Below are 24986 nucleotides of genomic sequence, written 5' to 3'. Positions count from 1 at the left end.
AGTAGTTCTGTTATAATTTAATTCCTTGATTATCTTTGTGAACACTCTCTAAAGGCCAGCCAGAATTTTTGAGAAGAGGAAAATGATAAGCAGCTTTTCTTTAGTGTATTATTTTAGAAACCTTCAGGTTCTTACATCAGTTAAATAAATTAATGACAGACATGTATTGATCATTTCTACATGCCAGGCATTGTAAAAGGTGTTGCAGATTGAAACATGAGTAAGACTTGGTCCTTGTCTTGAAAGAGCTTTCAGTGTGGCAACTGCTGATTAAAGATAGGACTAGATTAAACGAAGTAGATAGTATCAGTAGGAAATCATCATATAGAGAATTTTAGAATATTTTCCATTTCTAGCATTTCAGTGGGCTCTTATTCATTGTTTCTTTTTCTGCTGAGAGTTTCATTCATTGAAAGCACGTTTTGTTTTACTTCATTGAGGATAGTTATAAGAGCCACTTTATTTTTAAAATTTTTTATATTTATTTAGTCTTGTGAATTTTGAATAATACATTTTTGTTGAGGTATGATTGACATATTACATTGTGTAAGTTTAAGGTATACAAAATGTTGATTTGATACATTTATATGTTGCGATATGATTACCACCATAGCATTAGCTAGCACCTCCATCATGTTACATATAATAATAGCCACTTTAGAATCCTTGTCTGTTAGGTCCAACGTGGTTCATCTTAGAGTCGGAGTTGATTGATTTTTCTTTTTTCTTAAAACTGTGTTCCATTTTCTTGGTTCTTTGTATATCAGATAATTTTGGATTTTATACTACACATTTGAATATTAAGTTATGGAGATTTTTTTTGTATTCTGTTATTTTTCTCCACTGATTATTATTGTTTTTTTTTGTTTTAGTGGATAATTTTCTTGGCAGGGTTTGCACTGAAAACTCTGCTTTTTGGGCAACAGCTCTGGTCTCTGTTTATATCTTTTGTCTTTATATAAACTACTTTGAGCCTCTTCTATACATTTTTGGCACAGGGGTCAGTTCTGGCTCTTTCCCGCGCAGCATTCCTCCACTCAGCATTCATGGTTTCCCAGAATCTCTTTTCTGATCCTCCAGGCCAGAAAGGCTGTGGGCTTTTCCATGTGTCTCTTCACCACCACTGTGTGCCTTAAGGACTGCACTTAACCCTAGGCTAAAAGCCACAGATATGGGAATCTACTCATAAAGCTTCCTGTATTCCCTCCTTCATCCAAGTGTGTACTCCCCACCAGAGTCTGTCTGCTTCTGTTCACTCTCTAGTACCTCAGGTAGTTGATATTATGTTCAGATTTTATAGTTTTTGCTGTGGAGAGGGGTGTGTTGAGTAGGGTCTTACTTCGTGATATCCAGAAGTGGAACTGAGAATTGAGTTTTGATACTTTGAGTTTGGAAGTGGTTAACAAAACTGGTTGCTTGAGTAGAAACTGGATCATCTATCTGATAGAGATAATTTCCCCTGTGTACTTCAGGCTCTTAAGGCTATTAAGGTTGGAGAAAGTGTCATTTTCAAAATTTTATGATTGAGAAAGTTCATTTTCCTGGAAATATATTAACTTAAAATGTTTTATTTTCACAGATATTTAGTTAGCTAAAGAAATGTAATGCTTTTTTTTTCTTTTATGATCAAGGTTGTTCATCGTGATCTTAAACCTAGTAATATTTTGTACATGGATGAATCAGCCAATGCAGACTCCATTAGGATCTGTGATTTTGGGTTTGCAAAACAACTTCGAGGAGAAAATGGACTTCTCTTAACTCCATGCTACACTGCAAACTTTGTAGCACCTGAGGTATTCTTTAAAACTTCCAGTATTTGCCTTCATTCTTTTCCTTTAGTTGAATGTGTATGATGTCATGTATGTGTTATGGTAGGTAGGTAAAAGCTGAATTATCTTGTCCTTTCCCAACTATAAAGCTCTTTATATCAGAGAATTCTGATAACCCCTAATGTAAACATTCAGACTTGTAACTAGCATCTGAAACCAACCTGAATGTAGTGATCAGATTATTCTATTCTGTTGGGTTATGTACTAGTTTCAGAATCATACCTTTTTAGAGCTGAGAGGGAGAGTAAGATAACCCCACCTTCAACATATTAAATATTCTAAATGGAGAAACTCAGGCTCAAAGTACTTAATTAACTTTCTCAGGATCCAGCATTCACTTAGTAACAAAGTCAGGATAGATCTTTAGATATTTTGGTTTGTGCCAAACATGAGGTAGTTTATATTTTTTAGCATTGCACATAACGTATAAGGGCAGTGCCATCCCTGATTGTGTTTAAGATCTTCTGATTCCTGGAGAAAACAGCTTCACAGGGGTTTTTATAAGGAGTGGGGTTTTTCTTGACAAATATCATTCATACATAGATCTTAGAGGGAAGAGTCAGGAAAGGTGAGACTGGGGAGGTTAAGGGGTCCAAGTTTCACATTTGGCAAGCTCCAACAGACAGTTCTGATGATAGGGATGGGAGCTTTGACAGTAGCAACTCCCACAGCAGTGAAAGTATGGTTGATAAAAAATGAATCAGGGATGGTCTTGGCCATATAGATTCTTTGTAAGCTTTGTTTGTAAGTCAGGAACTGTTATTATATGTTATAAATAATGCTAACCTGTATGAATTATCATATGTTCAGTATAAATCAAAATACACAAGAGTCCTCAGGTTTGAAAAATTGAATTTTCCAAGTCAGGAAAGAAGAGTAAAATAATTTGAGGATGAATTCCTATCTCATGTGCATGTTTTCTGATTTTATTTTTATATCAAATACTATCTCTTTCAGGATAATATTGCACATCAGATATAACATAAGCCAATTGTATTTAAACATCAACAAATATGTATTTTAATGAATCTATTAGAAAAATATTTCTAATAATGAAAATAGAAATGTAGAAAATAGAAATGTAGAAAATAGAAAAATAACTTTCTAATAATGAAAAATTCCCATGTTAAAATTTATTAAATCTTCCTTTAAGATGTTGATGTTGAGGAAGAAGCATAACACCTACTTTACAGTAGTCCTATGATAAGAGATTTGCCCTATAAGAAATTAAGTACATAGCCAGAGAATGTGCTTTAATCTATATTTTAATTAAATTCATAGAATAATCAGTATACAAATTTTTATCACACTACAATATATAGATACAATATTTCCCAAAATAAAAATTGGAATGCATGCATGATCCCAGAAGGAGTTATTGTACTGCCCCCAGGTGTAAAAGATATAACTTAGACATAAAAAAAATTAGCCTTTCTAGGACATTTCAATGGTTTTATGGGATGGGAGGACAGAATATTTGAGATTAGGGCTCTTCTGTTAAATATAGGATATATAGTCGTAAATACTCAAACATTTCTGCAGTAGACACGACAGAAGAGCATAGAATAACCATTTTAATGGCCGAATTCTTAATATTGACTTAATCTTGTGGACCTGGACCCTTGGTATGATGGAAACTTCTCACTGGAAAAGGGTTAGGAGTGAATGTGTCCAAAATGAACATCTCACAAACAGGCATTAAAGTGAAAAATATACAGTATATCTGTGTTTAGATTAATGGTTAGGTAAACATTTTTAAATGATCCACAGAGTAGAATACAGCCCATTGATGCTTTTTATTCTAACTGACTTCCGTTGTAGTAAGATACTCTCACCATTGTAATAGTGAAGATTTTCAAGTGGGCATGCAGAGACCACTTTTCTGTAACTACTGCCTAACTACCTTTGGCTAGTATTTGTATTTTTAAAATGCTTTGAAAAGTTTTATCAAGTGCTGAAGCCTCTGCTAGCAATCAATGAATATTTGTAAGTTGTTGTGAATGAAACAGAGGTTTTGGCTAAGACTTTTATCTAAAATTTCAGACCCTTTCAGAAATTAGTAATGAAGTAAGTATATGAAATGCATTACCTTTTAAACTAGAATCAGAAAGATTCAAGTATCCATGCAGATATTTGAATAAATAATAGCATTTATGGGGGTATAAGTTCATCATTTTATCACAGTCCATAAATAGTCCTTGTTTTCCAAGAGATAAACTAATTAGTACAATTTCAGCTTAATAAGGAAGGAATATTCATTCACTTTTTTGGTGTGCATCAGTTCGATCAACCTCTTAAGGTTTACTTAATTACATGTGCTTTTCTACTATACTTATGTCACAAAAATTAATATATCTCCAAATATATTTCATTCTTTTATATCCATTATATTATTAGATCCATTATATTGGATCCATTATATTATTCAACTGATATTTAATGCCTTCTGAGGTCTAAGAATGATCCTGAATTAAAGGAACTTATAATAAATTGGATGGATCCTGTGCCTGCAGCTCTTTATAAAGTAATTGTGAAATTACCCTACTTTGCTCTGGCTCCGGGCTGTTGTATGTTTTGCTTCAAATATGAATTGATTTGAACTTTAGAGCAAAGGTAATGAGAATCTCTATCTGTGTTACTTTTTGCTAATTTGGGAAGCCAGATGAGAGAAGCTAATGGCATTAACTACTTTAATTCTGACTTCTATCTTCTTTATGTTTAACTTGATGCAAGTAAGAAGGTATGAAACACACCTTCTGCACTGTACTCTTTCATTCATTCCACCACCTTGCCTTGTTTCTTTTATTGCTAGTTATTCTTAACTGTTATAGGGCATTGAGACCTGCTCTAGAACAAAAGACTGCCTCTTCTTTACCCATACAAAATGGGTTTAAGTGTGTGGTAAATCTAAAACAAGTTTTTCATGGTGGGTCCTGATTAGGTTAAGCGATGTGACACCTTCTGTGCCCTTCTTCTTCTTAACTAGAAAAGATATGGGAGTATGAAATACCTATAGTTGACTCACGGATTAACCTTCACCTGTCCAGCTAGTTCCTGAGCAGTCTCTCAACCTTCGCTGTGCTTTGGATTATCTGGAAAGCTTTAAAAATACTGTCCTAAAGGAACCAGGAAAAACATGGTGATGCCCAGAACTATAAGAGATGATGAGAAAAGGAAAGAGATAGGGGGATAAAAACAGGAGAGGTTTGTGTTTTACTAGAGGATGCCAACTTAGGTTTACTGTGATGTGAGTGGTTTAGCTGCACCTCATTATTTATTAGGGCTTTTGTAGTCCCTACTTGTGTTATTACATAAGCCAGTTATATAGGTGTTTTTATAACCTCTTCAACTTCTCAAGTTTGCACATATGTGTGTGCTTATAAATACACTTTGACTAGGAAGAAAACATTATATCTTGAATTTTAAGTTAGTTAGGTACTCATTATTCATGTCTGGCAGTGGTCAAAGCCAAACATTAATATTTTTAGCCTTTTATAAATGAAATGTCCATGCTGGTGGTTATGCAATCCCCAGTGTTAATGCATTAATAATGTTTCTATTTTGTTTCTATGCCTAAAGGCTTTAGCAGTGGGCTTGTTTTTCTAAATGAAAAAAGAGGGCTCATTTCATCTCTCTGTTTTTGTAACAAACTATTTATTAACTTCATAGAGAAAATTCACATGAATATATAATAAATACATTATTTGATTTTTATTAATACTGGCCCCAAAAGAAAAAAACTACCTAAATTAGTATATGAAAAATTAATGAAACCATTCAGAATTTATCAAATGTGTATTTGTGATCCAGAAATATACTGATCTTTTCAAGACATGAGCTTTGTATGTAAAATATAAATTCATCTTGATTTCATAAGATCATATATTATGTTATCATCTCTTGTGTAGTAAGGAGGCAGTTATCATAGATACTAAGAGCACAGGCTCTAGAGTAAGAAGACCTACTCCACTACTTAACTAGTTTTGTGATAGTGGGCAAATTACTTAACATTTGCCTCAGTTTCCGCGTCTTTGAAGTGGAAATAATAATATCTACCTCATAGAGGCAGTGTCAGGATTAAAAAACAGTACTGTGTGTAGTATATATTAAATTCTGTGTACGTATTAATCTTAAATTTTGATGTCGATGTCTGGTTTTCCTAAAAGGAGAAGTGAAAGCTCATTGAGATCAGGGATCATATCTTACTTACAAGGTTGTTTTTGTATGGCCCATGTTACTTAATCACCTTATTAATAGCCATTATTCAGTGCTTGCTAATTGCAGAAGACTTTGCCTTTAGCATTAAGTGAATCTGTTTTTGAAAAGATTAAAATGATCTAAGTTTTTAAATTGTGAACATTTGTAAGATTATTAGAAGCACAACAACTTTCTTTTGGATGAGAAAACTGAGTTGATACTAAATAATACCAGATAATGAGTATTTCTTTCTCAGGTTCTTATGCAACAGGGCTATGATGCTGCTTGTGATATTTGGAGTCTGGGAGTCCTCTTTTACACGATGTTGGCTGGGTAAGAAACTTATATACTCAAAATAATACACATCATTATTTGAATTTCACCTCTATATTTTTATCTAGAAAGAGGACAGATGAAAATAACCTTAAGGAAAATGCTATCAGCATTTCAAAGTATTATATATTGTTTACGTATAAAATTAAAAAACATAAAGTAAGGCACTTAATAAGGCACTACTCAGATATATAGTTAAAAGAGTTTTCAACTGGAACTAAAACTTTTTAAAGCATATGTTTTTATTTAGATATTTTACATGGCATGCATTAGTTTTTGAAAATGTTTACTTGAGCATAAAATAATTTCATGTTTCAACAGGTACTTGCCCTCTGAACTTATTGATATTGAGTTAATTTTTTAAAAAAATACTTGAATTCTGGCTCTCCTGGCAATACAGATATAGTAAGATGGAACTTTATAACAAATCTAAATAGTAACAGAATACCAAACTACAGAAAAATACACTGCTGCCTTCCCTTAAAAGAATAAAGAAATACTAAAGAAAAGTAATAATTGGATTATGTTAATGTTGATAATTTACAGATAATGCAAGTACTGTTGTACTCTTGATAATGAGTAGCAATTTCATTTAGGAGTAAAATTTATGGCTATAGAAAAAGACTAGGTTTAACAAAGTCTAATGCATAGAATAGAATTTGAATAATTATAATGTAATTATAATGTACTTAAGTGTTACTTTTTAAAGTATTTAGTGTAATTGAAATATGCTTGACATAACAGGAACTTTTTAAATATGTTATGAAAATGGTGACTCTAAGTTATTTATTGGCTTGGTGATAATTACATATGTCAGTGTGTTACACGTTCTTTTATTTCTCTTAGATATATTATAAATGTATTCAGGATATTTACAGACCACAGCAAGTGCTAAAGTTAAGGGTAGCTAAAGTTTACATAGGACCAGCAATGCAGCACTATTGGTTTCAAACCATGTGATACCAGTTCTAGATTGGTGCTTTCAAATATTTACTTTTATGATTAAACAAAACATGATTGAGTGTGTGTGTTTTTAGTGTTATCTCAACTCAGTTGTTACATGAGGGATTTAAGACATTAACATATTAAGACATTTTCCTCATACTTTTAACCATAAGTCTTTCCATTCCCAAATTTGAATACCATTTTCTGTTCCATCTGTTAAAATGGTACAAAACTGATCACTTTTTGTCATCTATAATTAATTTTAAACTATATTAATTTTATACAATGTATTTGTCTTCCTATCCATGAATATTGAGTCACATAATAATTTTAATGGTTATAGAGGTTTTTTTTGTTATATTGATATATTTAACTAATTTTTCATAGACATTAATTAAAAATATTCTTAATCTGTTTCCACTGATAATAATGGTAAAATGCTAATGAATAAATTTGAACCAATGTAATAAATACTTACGAATATATAAAAGTATAATTTGTTTTAGTAGGAATATTTGGCTTGCTAGCTTATGCTTGGGAGAATACAAAATTTGTGTGTTTTACTCTGGTCTGATTTTAAGACTGTGGCTCTACCTGAAAAGCCACCTTTGTTTTATTTTACATTGATTAACAGATCAAAGACAAAACTATTGATGTAGGCCAGACTCTGCATTTACTAAATAATTTGTTAGGATTAAGTTCGTTGTTTGAAATATAAAATTTGATATGAACAGTGAAGGGAAATATTAGATGATATTCTTAATTTTCTATAGTAAATATTTGCATGTAGTCTTACACTCATCACTTTCATTCAGATTTAATATGTATGTTAGGCCCTTATGTCTATTAAAATCTATTTTATTAATAGCTACACTCCATTTGCTAATGGCCCCAATGACACTCCTGAGGAGATACTGCTGCGTATAGGCAATGGAAAGTTCTCTTTGAGTGGTGGAAACTGGGACAATATTTCAGATGGAGCAAAGGTATAAATTATAAATGTTTTGTTTTGTTACATTCATGTTAAATTGCTGAAATCTTTAAGTTATAGCCTAGTCTGTATTTTCAGAGTACATGATGGTGTTATATGTCAATATTTGTTTTTAAGTCAATGCACATGTATGTGTGGATTGAATAAGACAAAGGCTGGCATTTTTTTCTGCCATGCTTCTGAGCCACATTCCTCTCTAATCAGTGCATATGTGTTCAGTAATATAAACTAGTTTCAGTATTAACTAAAACTAAAAGTGTAAATCTACTGAGAAAAAAATACATATTTAAAGCCAACTAAAGTTGATTTCTGCATTTAGTGTGTTTTTACACATCATTTCTTCTTTAGCACAGACATTGACTAGTGATTATGTAAGCACTTTTTATAATGTTAACTTATTCTTAGAGAATATATGAACTTTTTATCAGTAGCACCTAGATATTTATTATTGATGGCTTAGAGCTGTCCAATAGAATATAATGGATGCCACATATGTAATTTTAAAATTTCTAGTAGCCACATTAAAAAACAAAAAGAAACAAAAAGAAACAGGTGAAATTAATTTTAATAATATATTTTATTTAACCTGGTATATTATATCCAAAATATTTCAACATCTAATAATATAAAAAAATTAATGAGATATTTTACATTCCTTTTTCATATTAAAAATTTTGAAATCTGATGTATATTTTATGCTTTCAGCTCATGTGAATTTGGATTACCCACATGTTTAAAGTGCTTAATAGCCACATGTGGCTAGTGGCTGCTCTATTAGATAGTGTAGTTTCAGAGTAACTGGCCTTACTTTAGGAAAAAAAATAATTGATCAATCCTTGACTACTAATTCTTACATTTATAATTTAAAAATTTTAAGTTTTAAAACAGAAACCTAAAAGTTGTCAGCATGTGGCTTATAGGGCCCTGAAGCTTTTAAACTTCAATTTGAAGTAGAAAACATTTTAAGAAAAAAGGAATTGCTTATATTTAATATCTGCTAATGATAAAGCCTAATTGTCTCAAGAAGACTAGCTAATCTGTAGGGTATATTATGGAATAAATCTCGTATCCTGATGATTGTAGAATAAATAAATCAGGGATTTGATTGTCACTACTTTTTTTTTATTGAGGTCATATTGGCTTTTAACATTGTGTAAATTTCAGGTGTACATTATATTTCAATTTCTGTATAGGTTTCATTGTGTTCACCACCAATAGTCTAGTTTTTATCCATCACCATACACATGTATGGTGTACATCACCCTTTTCCTCTGGCATCCACTGATCTGTTCTCCTTATCTATGTGTGTGTTTATCTTCCATGTATGAGTGAAATCATACGGTATTTGTCTTTCTTTGTCTTATTTTGTTTAGCATAATACCCCTCAAAGTCCATCTGTGTTGTCACTAATGGCATGATTTTGTCTTTTTTATGACTGAGTAGTATTCCATTGTGTGTGTGTGTGTGTGTGTGTGTGTGTGTATGTATATGTATGTATGTGTGTATGTGTATATATATGGTGCATATATCTTTTTGAATTATTGATTTCATGTTCTTTGGACAAATACCCATACCCAGTAGTGGAATAGCTGAATCATAGGGTAGTTCTATTTTTAGTTTTTTGAGAAATCTCCATACTGTTTTCCATAGTGACTGCACCAGTTTGCATTCCCACCAGCAGTGTATGAGGGTTCCCTTTTTTCCACATCCTCTCCAACACTTATTTCTTGTCTTGTTAATTATAGCCACTCTGACGGGCGTGAGGTAATATCTCATTGTAGTTTCGATTTGCATTTCACTAATAGTTAGTGATGTGGAACATCTTTGCATGTGCCTGTTGGCCATCTGTATATCTTCTTTGGAAAAATGTCCGTTTGTATCCTCTGCCCATTTCATTTTTTGGTCGGGTTGTTCATGTTTTTGTTGTTGAGTTATATGAGTTCTTTATATATTTTGGAAATTAACTCCTTGTCAGATATGTGATTGGAAAATATTTTATCCCAGTTGGTGGATTGTCTTTTCATTTTGTTAATGGTTTCCTTTGCTTTGCAGAAGATTTTTAATATGATGTAATCCCATTTGTTTATTTTTTCTTTTGTTTTTCTTGCCTGAGTAGACATAGTATGCAAAAAGATACTGCTAAGACCGATGTCAAAGAGTGTACTGCCTATGTTTTCTTCTAGGAGATTTATGGTTTCAGGTCTTACATTCAAGGCTTTAATCCATTTTCAGTTAATTTTTGTGTATGGTGTAAGATAATGGTCTACTTTCATTGTCATTACCTTTTAAACTTGTGTTTGGATCTTAGCCATAACACAGGTGTGCTGTGTGATATAGTAGAAGAAATAGCTGATTGGAAGCCAGGAAAACTGAGTGCTCATTTTTGATCTACTAAGTGGCTATGTCAGTTTTCTCTTCTGTAAAATTTGGAAACTAAATTCTCCCTTTGGTTCCTTCCAACTCCAAAATTCAGTTTCTATGCAATTGGGTTTATTTATAGTTTGTCTGATTTCTCCTTGTAAAATGGTTGAAACTACTAGTATTTTTCATTAAATATATGTACTTTATTGTCAGCCTGTTTGTGCGTCAGAAAATACATTTTCCCAAGGAACAATTCCAATGTTTAAAGCTATACATCTGATCCTCTTGCATTCCTTTAAAAAAATAACTGGCAACAGCGAATCTAACACTGAAATAGATATTTATATGCCAGTTGTGCTTAGATTTTTGTTTTCTATGTTCCATGTGTTTTATGTTTTGAGTCCATCTAGTGCTTAAGCAATAATACACATTAAAGTTCAGTTTTATTCTCATCTTCTCTTTTAGTCTGATATTCTGGAGAAATTAACATAGGAAAAGATATTGGGGGATATTGTCGAAATATTTCACAAGGTCTTGCATGTATTCCCTTTTTATGAATTAAGTTACTTTAGCTTGTCTTTGAACCTTTTCTGAGAATGTGGCAGATTACTGAGCAGAAGAGCGATATGAACCTTTTAAAAAACTATCTCCTGTACATTTTAACAGTATGATTTTTTTTGTCTGTTTTAAATTAGTGATTAAGGTAAACTATTGTTCAGTTGTCCATAACCTCTTAAACTAGTTCCCTTTAGTTGTGAGAACTGTGGTATTTGCTGTCACCTCATGACAATTGTTTTACTTCATTATAGTTCCTTACAAGCTACTTTTCCCTTTTAAATGCTTTTCTTACTATTGGTGAGTACCATCAGCAGAAGCATATAGAAGAAATTCTGTTTGCCTCCTGTCCGCGCAGAGTTGTTAGACTTTGTTCATTCAGTTAAATGATGGTGGGGGTGGGAGTGATAGTGAAAGTCATGTTAGCTTTGTGTGACTTATTGCTGCAATAGTTTCAGCCAACTCCTCACCTCCAAACCTTAAACTTTGAGAGCACTGGCCTTGTCGCTCCCCTTTTGTAAAACAGGGGAGACAAAAAGAAGAATCTGGCAAACTAAGAAAAAGTAGAAGAGGCAAGAGAGTAATGAAAATTTCATGGTGTTACTCCATATTAAAAACAAACACAATAATAGCAGATTAATTAGAAAGCTGTTCTATCTAAATTTTAGAGTATTTTAAATAAATTAAGTGTTACTTATTTCAAATACATATATCCTTGGTCAGTAAAGAATTGCCCAGTAGAAGTTTCTATGGGACAATTATTTATGACCTCTTCCCTTGCCTCCTTTAAAAAGAGCAACTACTTTTCCCCTACTGTGTTTTCATTACTACATTGTATGTATTTTTATTAGAGCGCTTTTCACATTCTCCTTTATCATATATTCGTTTGTGTACATTTTTATTCTTTCCACTCAGGGAGCTTTAAATGTTATCTTCATTTTTGCATTTCCATTCACACCCGGCATAATAAATATTTTAATTGAATACTTTTTCATAAGCTGTTTAATCTTTAAGTATACCTTGCATTAATTTACACTGTAAACTTTTTTTGTCCATTGTATTAAGATAAATGTCCTATTGTAAATGAATATAAATTTGAAGTAAGTTGCCAGGTTTTACACAAATATTTCTTTTCCATTTTGGCTTCAAGTTGCTTTTAATAAAAGAGTCTTTTGTTCATGTATTTACAAGTCATAGATTTCTAGAGCTAGAAGGCATCTGGTCCATCATTTTGCAGATAGGTAAACCAAGATGTGTAGAATTTATCTTCTCCATGGTCACACCCTAATGAGTGGCAGAACTGGAACTGATTTTCAGTCCAGTACTCTTTTCAGTCTACCACATGTTAGAGAAGACTTTATCTGGAGGAAGAAATGCTTTATTAGCTTGGCTTATGTGGATGGAACAGAGGAAAAAGAGGTGTTAATTCTTTAATAATAGAAGTCTCAAAGGAAAGGTGTTATTGTTCACCTACTTCTTTTCTATAATATGGAAATTAAGTATACTGATGCTTATTACCCTTTATATAATCTATATTGCAGAGCAATTTTACGGTTAAAACATTATATTGAAAACCTTCTAGAACTTCTAGTACCATAGCTTTCAAACACTTTATGCCAAATTATACTAGAGAAAGACTACCATGTCTAAACAAAGCTAGGAAGATACACTAGCAAATTCAATAATTAGAATTCTACTCTTAGTTTTATTCTGAGGGATAATTGTTGTTACCTGTAATCAAGGTAGAAAGTGTTACTTAAGTATATATGGAATTCAGTCTTTTATACTGAGGAAGTATGAATTGTAACACTTTAACCAAATTAAAATGCTTGCAGTATGATTAGTAACAACTGTGATTAAAAAAAATGGTTTATCTCACTCACATGATTAAAATTGAAATAGAAGTGATGAATTATTAATCAATAGTTTCCGAACTTTAATAAATTTGCCACCTGAGCCCTGTGAGAAGAATAGGAAGATTGCTGTTCTCCTGTATTCATGTGCGCTCACAGAATTTGGAGTTTTGCTGGCTTTTACTTATAATGGATATAAAAAAATAGAAATCTTTGAGGTCTAGGTTAGATTGTTAATAATTTTTTATTAGTAATGGTTTTCTTCCAATTAGGTTATCTAACTAAATACCCAACTGATTGTATATGAGTGACCATTCTTGTCATGGCTCAGTATCTTTTTTTTTAAACTGGCCAGCACTACTATATCCACTTAGAAAAAATGGAAAATTACTCATATGGAGGTGACAGATTTTTATGAACTGTGGGTGAGCTCATTTTCCTCTTAACTATCAAGAAAATTCAGTGCATATTACTTAAGATAATGACACTTTTGCTCTTTCATTTGTCATCCATCCTCTGCTTATCATTCTGTCAAGGAGATCTTCCTGCTTATTTCTGAGGGAAGTTAAAAAGAAATAAGATAAATTAAGTCCTATTGAAACTACTTCAAGGTCTTTAAAAGAAAGTAGCAAAATGTTAATACTTCTGCTATGAAGCCATTTGATAGCATAAACTAATCAGCATTCTGTTCATATCTTTCCTAGGATACAATTATAATGTTTTGTAAACATTTAGGAAATGGCCCCATTTACCGCATTTTCATTTTATGCGAATCCACTTTGCTTTTGGAAATCAGTCTTTGTTTCCAAATTAATTGACCATTTTGTATGCTTAAGCACCTGTGAAACATTTATAAAAGTACCTTAGTCTTGTATAACTTAGCTGACTTTTACCCCAGAAGTAATTATATCCTTTTTGCTTTGACTAGGTTGAACATACCTAACAGTTTGCCTGGGACAGTCCTGGTTTATGCCTTTCACTCTCAAGTGTCCTGGTTTGGATAACAAATTATATGGCCATCCTAGCTTTAATTGTCCTTAATTTCAGTTAATTTTTTTCAATGAATATATAATAGAACTTAATATTGTTACACTTAATTATGGAAAACTGAATTTTTTTTCTGAAACAAAGGTTTTGATATTTTCCACAAATGCTTACTTAATGCTATAAATGTTAATACTTACTTTGTGTACGTGATAGTTATTATATTAAAAAGAAAGCAATAATTATATGAAGTTTAGGCATCAATATTGAGTTTAATGGAGAAGAATGAGAGATAGTGTAGTTTAGTACTTATGAACCAGAGTCTGACTGACTGCCTAGATACATGTACTTACTTACTATCTATATAACACATACTCACTAGCTGTGTGACCTTGGGAATGATGCTTAATCTCTTTGTGCCTCAGATAGTAATAGTACTTACCTCAGGGTTGTTACGAAGATTAAACAGGTTAATATATGTGGCAAAGAGTAAGTGTTCAATAAGTGTTAGTTGATGTCATTAAGAACGTATAAAGCACTCTGACAGTCTAATGTTAATCTCTGAACTTCCCATTGGCAACAAAGACCCTCATGAGTAAAATTTAAGGCATAGCAGTGTGTTTCAATATCTGTAGAGGCTCATCTCCTAAAATTCTTTTTCATTCTCTCACCATCACTACTTGTACCTTTCAGTAATCCCTCAGAATTCTCAGGAAAGTTCAAAAGGTCAGATAAGTGTAATGATGAGCAGAGTAGTTTTTTTTTTTTTTCTTATTAAATTTTAGTATGTATAGTTGGTTTATATGTTGAAACATACTTTGGTGAGTGGGAGTAGAGAGACATAGTCTTTTGGGCTAGACCATTGATTTTTTTTAAACAATTTTACTGAGGTATAACTGATACACAATAAAATGCATGTATTTAAAGTATATAATTTAATGTTATGACATATTTACACACCAGTGAAACCATCACCAAAATCAAACTAATAAGCATATCATCCATAACCCCTAAAAGTGTCCTCATGCTTCTTTATAATCCTTTCCTGCTGCCCTACATCCCCAAATCACAATCCCCCACCTCCTTATTCTCTGGCAACCTGTTATCTGACACTACGGGTTAGTTTACATTTTCTAGAAATGTGTATAAATGGAATCATACAGTATGTACTCTTTTTTTGGTCTCTTTCACCCATCATAATTATTTTGAAATATATCCATGTTGTTGGAATGTAGCAATAGTTTGTTTCTTTACATAACTGAATAATATTCCATTGTATGGATACACGACAGTTTGTTTATCCATTTGCCTGTTGATGGACGTTTGGGTTGTTGGCAGTTTTGTAGTATCACCAGTAAAGCTGCAATGAATATACATGTGCAAGTATTTGTATGGATGCATGCCTCTTATTTTTTGTATAAATACGCAGGAGTGGAATGATTGGGTCATATATTTAACTTGTTAAGAAACCACCAAACTGTTTTTCAAGGTGCCTGTATCATTTTACATTTCCACCAACAGTGTATGAGAGATTTAGTTCTTCCATATCCTTGTCAACACTTCATATGATCATTTATTTATAATTTTAGCTATTTTTAAAGGTATATGATAGTAACTCATAGTATTTTTAATTTGCATTTCCCTAGTAACTAATGATGTTGAGCATTTTTCACATGCTTATTTGCCATCCACTTATCTTTTTTTGAATTGTCTATTGAAATCTTTTGCCCCTTCTTTTTTTGGGGGTCATTTTCTTGAGTTTTGAGAGTTCCTAATACAGTCTAGATTCAAGTCCTTTATCAGAGCTATGCTTTGCAAATGTTTTCTTTCAGTCTGTGGATTGTCTTTTAATTCTCTTAAGTATCTTTTGAAGGGCAGAAGTTTCTAATGTTGATAAAGATCAATGTCCTTTTATTTTTCTTCTGTGTATCATGGTTTTGGTGTTATAGCTAAGAAATCTTTGCCTCACCCAAGGTTTCAAGTGTTTTCCCCTGTATTCTAGAAGTTTTATAGGTTAAGGTTTTACCTTTAGGTCTGTGGTTCATTTTGATTTGATATTTGTATATGGGTCAAAATTCATTTTTCCATATGGATACCCAATTGTTTCAGCACCATTTGTTGAAAATACTAGCCTTTCTGCACTGAATGGCATTTGTATCTTGATCGAAAATCAACTTCAGATATGCATGGTTCTATTTCTGTACTCTCTTTTCTGTTCCATTGAACCTACTTGTCTAACTTTATCCATTACCACACTGTCTTGATGATTGTTTCTTTATAAATAAGTTTTGAAATTACAGTACTGCTAGTCTTCCAACTGTTTCCTTCTTATTCAGAGTTGTTTTGGCTATTCTGGGTCCTTTGCATTTCCATGTGAATTTTAGAGTCAGCTTTTCAGTTTCCACCAAAAAAGCTTGCTAGGATTTTGATAAGATGGTGTTGGATCTATAGATCAATTTGGGGAGAATTGACACTTGAACAACATTGAGTCTTCTGAACCAATTTGTTAGGGCTTCTTTAGTTTCTCTCAGCAATGTTTTATGCTTTTCAATGTGTAGGTCTTGCACATCTTTTATGGCATATTTTACCTAAGTGTTTCCTATTTTTCATACTCATGTAAATGGCATTGTTTTTTAATTTCATGTTCCTATTTTTTGTTACTAGTATGTAGAAATAGGATTGTTTTTTATATTGATCTTATAAACTACAATTTTGCTAAAATAAGTTAATTCTGGTAGCTTTTTTGTAGATTCCATCAGTTTTTCTACATTGACAATCATGTCATTTGTGAATAAAGACAGTTTTAATTCTTTCTCATATGAATGTATTTTCTTTATTTCAGTGGCTAAAGCTTGTAGTAAGTGTTTTAGAAGTGGAGAGGGTGGACATTCTTGTTTTGTTCCTGATCTGGAGGGAAATCATTCATTTTTCACCATTAACTATAATGTTAGCTGTAGCTTTAATGAAGATGCTTTTAATTAGGTTCGGGAAGTTCCATTCTGTTCCCAGTTTGAGGAACATTTTTATTAAGGATGGTTGTTGGACTTTTGTCAAATGCCGTCTTTATATCTATTGAGCTAAATCACATGGTTTTTATTTTTTGGTTTGTTGTTATGCTGAATTACATTGATTTTCAATTGTTAACCCACCCTTGTATTCCCAGGATAAACAATACTTAGTCATGGTTTATTATCCTTTTTATATATACATATAACTGAATTTGATTTGCTAAAATTTTGTTTACAATTTTTACATTTGTTTTTGTCATGGATATTGGTTTGTAGTTTTTTTGTATATCTTTTTCTGATTTTGTTATCAAGGTAACACTGGCCTCATTAAATGAGTTGGGAAACGTTACCTCTTCTTCAGTTTTCTGGAAGAGTTATTTAGAACTGAGTTACTTCCTAGTGTTTGTTATAATTCGCCAGTGACTCCATCTGGGCTTGGAGTTTTTTTGTTGGAAGTTTTTAAGTATAGATACAATATTTTAAATAGCTGATGGCTATTTAGGTTATCTGTTTCTTGTTGAGTGAACATTGGCATTCTTTTTCTTTCAAGGAATTTGTCCATTGTCAAATATAGCGGCATAAAGTTTTTCATAAAATTTCCTTACTATCCTGTTAATATCTGTAGGCTCTTGTGATGTCTACTTTCTCATTTCAACCATACTTATGGATTGGTCTTTTTCTCTTTGCAGTTATATCAGTTTTTGCTTCATGTATTTTGAAGCACTGTTTTTAGGTGCATAAAATTGTTTATGTTTGTCTTCTTGATTAGTTGTTATGAAATAATCTTCTTTATCCCTGGTAATTTTCCCCATTGATTTTGTAGGATGTATTCACTCAATATAAAATGCTAAGTTTCCATATTTTTTTTTGTTTCCGTACTTTAAAGATATTTTTCCAATGTTTTCTTTATTTTTCCAGCTTTATTGAGGTGAAATTGACATATGGCATTGTGTAAGCATAGGGTATACAATATGATTATTTGATACACATATATATTATGGAATAATTACCACAATAAGATTAGTTAACACCTCTGTCACCTCATATAATTACCATTTTCTTTGTCATGAAAACATTATCTACTCTCTTAGCAACTTTCAAGTATATGATAAAGTATTGTTAACTAGAGTCATCATGCTCCTGCACATTAGATCCCCAGAACTTATTAATGCTATAACTGGAAATTTGTACATTTTGACCAACATCTCCCCATTCCCCCACCACCTAAGCCACTGGTGACTACCATTCTACTCACTGTTTCTGTGAGGTCGGCTTCTTTAGATTCCACATATAAGTGACACAATACAGGATTTGTCTTTCTGTGTCTGACTTATTTCACTTAGTATAATGCCCTCAAGGATAATCCATGTTGTCGCAAATGACAGAATTTCCCTCTTTTTTTAAGGCTGTGTAATATTATATTCTGTGTGTGTGTGTGTGTGCGAGTGAGAATATCTCTCATACATCTCACATTTTCTTTATGCATTCGTCTGTCCACGAACACTTAAATTATTTCCATATCTTGGTTATCGTGAATAATACTGCAGTGAACATGAAGGTGTAGATATCTCTTTGAAATAGTGCTTTTATTTCCATCGAATATATACCCAGAACTGGGATTGTTGGATTATATGGTAGTTCTATTTTTAATTTTTTGAGGAACTTCCGTAATGTTTTCTATAATGGCTGTACCAATTCACATTCCCACCAACAGTGCACAGAGTCCGTTTTTCTCCACATCCTCGCTAACACTTATTATCTCTTATTTTTTTGATAATAGCCATTCTAACAGGTGTGAGGTGATATCTCATTGTCCTTTTGAATTGCATTTGCCTGATGATTAGTGTGTTTAGCATCTTTTCATGTACCTGTTGGCCATTTGTATGTCCCTTTGGAAAAATGTTTATTCAGGTCTTCTGCCCATTTTTAATTGGATTATTTGGGGGTTTTTTTTTGCGGTCGTATGAGTTTCTTATATATTTTAAATGTTAACACCGTATCAAAGATATGGTTTGCAAATATTTCCCCCCATTCTATAAGTTACTTTTTGTTTTTTTTTAATTTAAGATGTACAGTGTGTTAATATGATATATATATATTTTTTTTTTTTGGTGAGGAAGATCAGCCCTGTGCTAACATCTGCTAATCCTCCTCTTTTTTTGCTGAGGAAGACTGGCCATGGGCTAACATCCGTGCCCATCTTCCTCCACTTTATATGGGACGCCGCCACAGCATGGTGCGCGCCCGGGATCCAAACCAGCAAACCCTGGGCCGCCGCAGTGGAGCGCACACACTTAACCGCTTGCGCCACCGGCCCGGCCCACTATGATATGTTTATATATTATAATATTGCTGTTGTAGTGATATTTATCATATTATATAATTATAGCACAGTATTGTCTATATTCATTATACTGTGCATTAGAGATCAATGGATTATTTACTACTTGTTACAAGTTTGTACCCTTAAACACTATTCATCTTTTCCTCTACCCTCCATGCCCTAGTAACTACCATTTTACTCTCTGTTTTTTACAGGTTTGATTTTTTTAGATTCCACAAATAAGTGATATACAATACTTGTCTTTTTCTGTCAGACTTATCGTGCTTGACATAATATGCTAAAGGTCCATCCATGTTGTCACAAATTGCTGGATGTCCTCCTTTCTCATGGCTGAATAATATTCCGTTGTGTATATGTACCACATCTTTTTTATCCATTCACCTGTTGATGAGCATTTGGGTTGTTTCCATTATTTTGGCTATTGTGAATAATGCTGCAATAAACATGGGAGTGCATATATCTCATTGAAATCCTGTTTTCATTTCCTTTGGGTATATACCTAGAAGTAGAATTGCTGAATCATATGGTAGATCTGTTTTTAACTTTTTGAGGAAGTACCATACTGTTTTCCATAGTGGCTGTAGCTATTTACATTCCCACCAACAGTGCACAATGGTTCCCTTTTCTCCACATCCTTGCCAACACTTGTTATCTCTTGTCTTTTTGATAATAGCCATTTGAACAGGTGTGAAACCAGCCCTGGTGGTCTAGTGGTTAAAATTTCACGCTTTCACCACCGTGGCCCAGGTTCATTTCCTGGTCAGGGAACCACACCACCCATCTGTTGGATGTCATACTGTGGCAGCTGCATGTCACCGTGATGCTGAAAGCTATGCCACTGGGGCTATACCATCAGGGTTGCGCCCGGTGGACAGACTTCAGTGGAGCTTTCAGACTGAGACAGACTAGGAAGGAGGATCTGGCCACTCATTTCTGAAAAAGTTGGTCATGAAAATCCTATGAATAGCAGCGGAGCATTGTCTGATATAGCACCGGAAGATAAGAGGATGGTGCAAAGACCAGGCAGGGTTCCACACTGCTGTACACAGTGTTGCTAGGAATCGTAATTGACTTGACGGCACTAACAACAACAGGTGTGAGGTGATATCTCATTTTTATGCACCAGTTGGCCATTTCTATGTCTTTTTTGGAAAAATGTCCATTTAGATCCTCTGCCTATTTTTCAGTCGAGTTATTTGAGGTTTTTTAGCAGTTGAATTGTATGAGATTCTTATGTGTTTTGGATATTAACCCCGTATCAGATATATGGTTTGTAAATATTTTCTGCTATTCCATAGGTTGCCTTTTCGTTTTGTTGATTGTTTCTTTTGCTGTGCAGAAGCTTTTTTTTTTTTTTGTGAGATCAGCCCTGTGCTGACATCTGCCAATCCTCCTCTTTTTTTTTTTTTTTTTTTGCCGAGGAAGACTGGCCCTGGGCTAACATCGGTGCCCATCTTCCTCCACTTTATATGGGTTGCCGCCACAGCATGGCTTGCCAAGCAGTGCGTCGGTGCATGCCTGGGATCCAAACTGGTGAATCCTGGGCTGCCACAGTGGAGCACGTGCACCTAACCGCTTGCACCACTGGGCTGGCCCCCAGAAGCTTTTAAGTTTGATGTAGTCCCACTAGTTTTTTTGTTTTTTGGTTTTTTTGCCTTTATTGCTTGTGCTTTTGGTGTCATATCCAAAAAAGTCATTGCCAAGACCAGTGTCAAGGAGCTTTTTCTCTAAGAGTTTTATGGTTTCATGTCTTACATTTAAGTCTTTAATACATTTCCGGTTAATTCTTGTGTGTGGTATAAGAGAGTGGTCCAATTTCATTTTTTTGCATGTGAATATCCACTTTTCCCAGCACCGTTTATTAAAGAGACTATTCTTATCCCTTTGAGTATTGGCTCTCTCGTCAAATATTACTTGACCATAGATGAGTGAGTTTATTTTTGGGCTCTTGATTCTATTCCTTTGCTCTGTGTGTCTATTTTTATGCCAGTACCATACTGTTTTGATTATGACACTTTGTAATATAGTTTGAAATCAGGAAGTGTGATGCCTCCACTTTGCTTTTTTCTCAGAATTGCTTCAGCTTCTTGGGGCCCTTTGTGGCTCCATACGAATTTTAAGATTATTATTATTGTTAGTATTATTTTTTTTTCCTATTTTAATAGGGATTGCATTGAATTTAAAGATGGCTTTGGGTAGTATGGAAATTTTAACAGTACAGTCATGCATCAGAGAATGACATTTTGGTCAACGACAGGCTGCATATATGACAGTGGTCCTATAAGATTATAATAGACCTGAAAAATTCCTATTGCCTAGTGATGTCATAGCAGATGTGATGTCATAATGCAACACGTTATTCACATGTTTGTGGTGATGCTGGTATAAACAAACCTACTGCACTGCCAGTCATATAAAAGTATAGCACATAAAATTATGTACAGTAGATAATACTTGATAATGATAAGTGACTATGTTACTGGTTTATGTATTTACTATACTATACTTGTTTTTGTTATTTTAGAGTGTACTCTTTCTACTTATGAAAGATAGAGTTTACTCTAAAACAGTATGCTGTATTACACTGGGAGCAGCCTTACACATCTCGTGCATCATTTTCTCTTGTGCTTGATTTAATTTCATTTTGTTCTGTTCAACATGAACATGGGCCCTACACATACAAGATTCACTGATAGTGTTGCCAGTGAGAGTCCGTGTCAGGTGATTGACCTGGAAATGAAATTAAAAGTGATTAAGGACTACAAAGGTGGAAAATCAGTGATGGTTATTGTTTGCCAGTCAGGCATGTCCCATTCCACCATAGCTGTGATCTTGAAGAACAAGATCAATGTGATGAAAACTGTTAAAGGATCTGCTTCATTGAAGGTAATGAAACTAACAGAAGTTCGAGAAGGGCATACATCAGACATGGAGAAACTTCTAATGACCTGGATGAAGACCAGACATGGAAGTATATCCCTCTCAGCACCATGACAATCACAGCCAGAGCAAAAAGTTTGTTTGAGATGTTGAACGAAAAGGCTGAACCTGACTACAATGTTGAGTTTACTGCTAGCTCTGGGTGGTTTAAATGATGGAAGAATTTTTATTCATTACGTAATGTGAAAGTGAATGGTGAGTCTGAGAGTCTGAGATGTGAAGGCAGCTGAAAAAATTTTTGAAACTCTAGATAAACTGATTGTGGAGGAAAATTACTTGCCAGAGCAAATATTCAATATGGATGAAACCTTCCTATTCTGGAACGAGCTGCCTGAAAGGACTTTCATTCATAAGGAGGCCAAGTCAATGCCAGGTTTCAAGGCTTTTAAGGACAGGATAACAGTCTTCCTTAAGGGCAATGTTACAGGCTACAAATTGAAACCCTTTGTGATCTGGCACAGTGAGAACCCCAGGGCCTTCAAGCATATCAGCATACACTGCCACTGTACTACAGGAGCAATAAGAAGTCATGGATGACCCAGCTCCTCTTCCAAGATGCCCTCCTGAATTCCCATGCCAGCGAAATGGAGAAGTACTGTTTGGAGAATAACATACTTTTCATGATTTTGCTTATTTTTGATAATACTCCCAGACATCCTCCTTTTATTGGTGATCTTCGTCCCAATATCAAAGTGGTATTTCTCCCTCCAAACACCACTTCTTTGATCCAACCAATGGATCAAGGAATTATAGCAGCTTTTAAGGCCTACTACCTGATGAGGACCTTTGCCAGCCAAGGCTATTGCTGCAACTGAGGAAGACACTGATGCAATTCTGGAATGATCACATCCATGACTGCATCAAGAACCTTGCTTGGGCTTGGGGTGATATCACCAAGGAGTGTATGACTGACATCTGGAAGAAGACACTCAAAAGTTTCGTCCATGACTTCAAAGGATTTCTAAGGAGGAGGTTACAAAAATCAACAAGGCTGTGGTTGAGATGGCAAACACCTTTAACCTGGATGTGAGTGAGGATGACATTGAGGAGCTCCTAGACAGTTCCTGAGGAATTGACTAATGAGGAGTTGTGGGGACTGGAACAAGAATGCATAGCTGAAGAAGAGATAAGAGAAAAGGAAACTGCAGGAGAAGAAAAAGAAGAACCCCCCCCCCAAGAAAAATCACAGTGAAGCATTTAGCAGAAGCTTTTGCAGGCCTCAACATGCTCCTTAAAAAGTTTGAAAACATGGACCCCAACACCAAAATGTTTTCCTTAATAGAGAGGAATGTTCATGATGCATTATCTGCTTACAAGCAAATCTATAATGGGAAAAAAACAAAACCAAACTACCATGGACGTGTTTCTGAAAAGACACACTCCTCAAGAAGAGCCACAGGCAGGTCCTTCAGGAGGTATGCCAGAAGAAGGCATTGTTACCATAGGATATGACAGCTCCATGCATGTTATCGCCCCTGAAGACCTTCCAGTGGGACAAGATGTGGACGTGGAGGACAGTGATATTGATGACCCTGACCCTGTGTGGGCCTAGGCTAATATGTGTGTTTGTGTCTTACTTTTTAAATTTTTTTGTTAAAAACTAAAAAAAAAAAAAATTAAAAATAGAAAAAAGCTTATAGAATAATGGTATAAAGAAGGAAAATATTTTTGTACAGCTGTACAATGTGTTGTTTGTGTTTTAAGCTAAGTGTTATTAGAACAAAGTCAAAAATTTTTTAAAAATTAAAAAGTTTATAAAGTAAAAAAGTTACAGTAAGCTAAGGTTAACTTGTTATTAAAGAAAGAAAAATATGTTTTCTAGATTTGATGTAGCTTAAGTGTACAGTGTTTATAAAGTCTACAGTAGTGTACAGTAATGTCCTAGGCCTTCACATTTACTCGCCACTCACTCACTGATTTGCCCAGAGTCACTTCCAGTCCTGCAAGCTCCATTCTTGGTAAGTGCCCTACAGAGATGTACCATTTTTTATCTTTTATACCATATTTATACTGTACCTTTTCTATGTTTAGATACATAAATACTTACCAATTGCAATTGTGTTACAGTTGCCTACAGTATTCTGTACAGTAACATGCTGTACAGGTTTCTAGCCTAGGAGCAGTGGAGGTACCATATAGCTTAGGTATGTAGTAGGCTATACCATGTAGGTTTGTGTAAGTACACTCTATAATGTTTACACAATGGCAAAATCTCCTAACAACACATTTCTCAGAACATAACTCCATTGTTAAGTGACATATGACTGTATTAATTCTTCCAGTCCATGAAAACACTGTATCTTTCCACTTATTTGTATCATCTTCAGTTTCTTTCATCAATATTTTATAATTTTAGTGTACTGATCTTTCACTTCCTTGGTTAATTTATTCCTAAATATTTTATTTTTTTTGCTGTTATTATAAATGGGATTGTTTTATTTCTTTTTCAGATAGTTAATTGTTAGTGCACAGAAATGGAAGTGATTTTTGTATGTTGATTTTATATTTTGCAACTGAATTTGTTTATTAGTTTATTAGTTTTAATAGTTTTTTAAATTAGTTTTTAAATTTTTTAAATTTTTTTTTAATTTTTGTTTATTGCAGTAACATTGGTTTATAACATTGTATAAATTTCAGGTGTACATC

At 33.6% G+C, this 24986-nt stretch overlaps 1 protein-coding gene across 5 annotated transcripts in view; it reads left to right on the top strand.

Annotated features, from left to right (window-relative positions):
• The window catches only part of RPS6KA6 (ribosomal protein S6 kinase A6), a 154946-nt gene that overhangs the window by 94715 nt on the left and 35245 nt on the right, over positions 1-24986 (top strand). For all 5 annotated transcript variants that reach the window (XM_058536261.1, XM_058536259.1, XM_058536260.1 and 2 more), the window contains exons 18-20: positions 1632-1793; positions 6283-6359; positions 8173-8290. In XM_058536261.1, the coding sequence (XP_058392244.1) occupies positions 1632-1793; positions 6283-6359; positions 8173-8290 (357 nt within the window). The remainder of the gene's footprint in view (positions 1-1631; positions 1794-6282; positions 6360-8172; positions 8291-24986) is intronic.

This window comes from Diceros bicornis, chromosome X (genome assembly GCF_020826845.1).
Source record: "Diceros bicornis minor isolate mBicDic1 chromosome X, mDicBic1.mat.cur, whole genome shotgun sequence".
Lineage (NCBI taxonomy): Eukaryota > Metazoa > Chordata > Mammalia > Perissodactyla > Rhinocerotidae > Diceros > Diceros bicornis.
The sequence above is the reverse complement of the archived record's forward strand: the minus strand, read 5'-3'. Positions and strand labels throughout refer to the sequence as shown.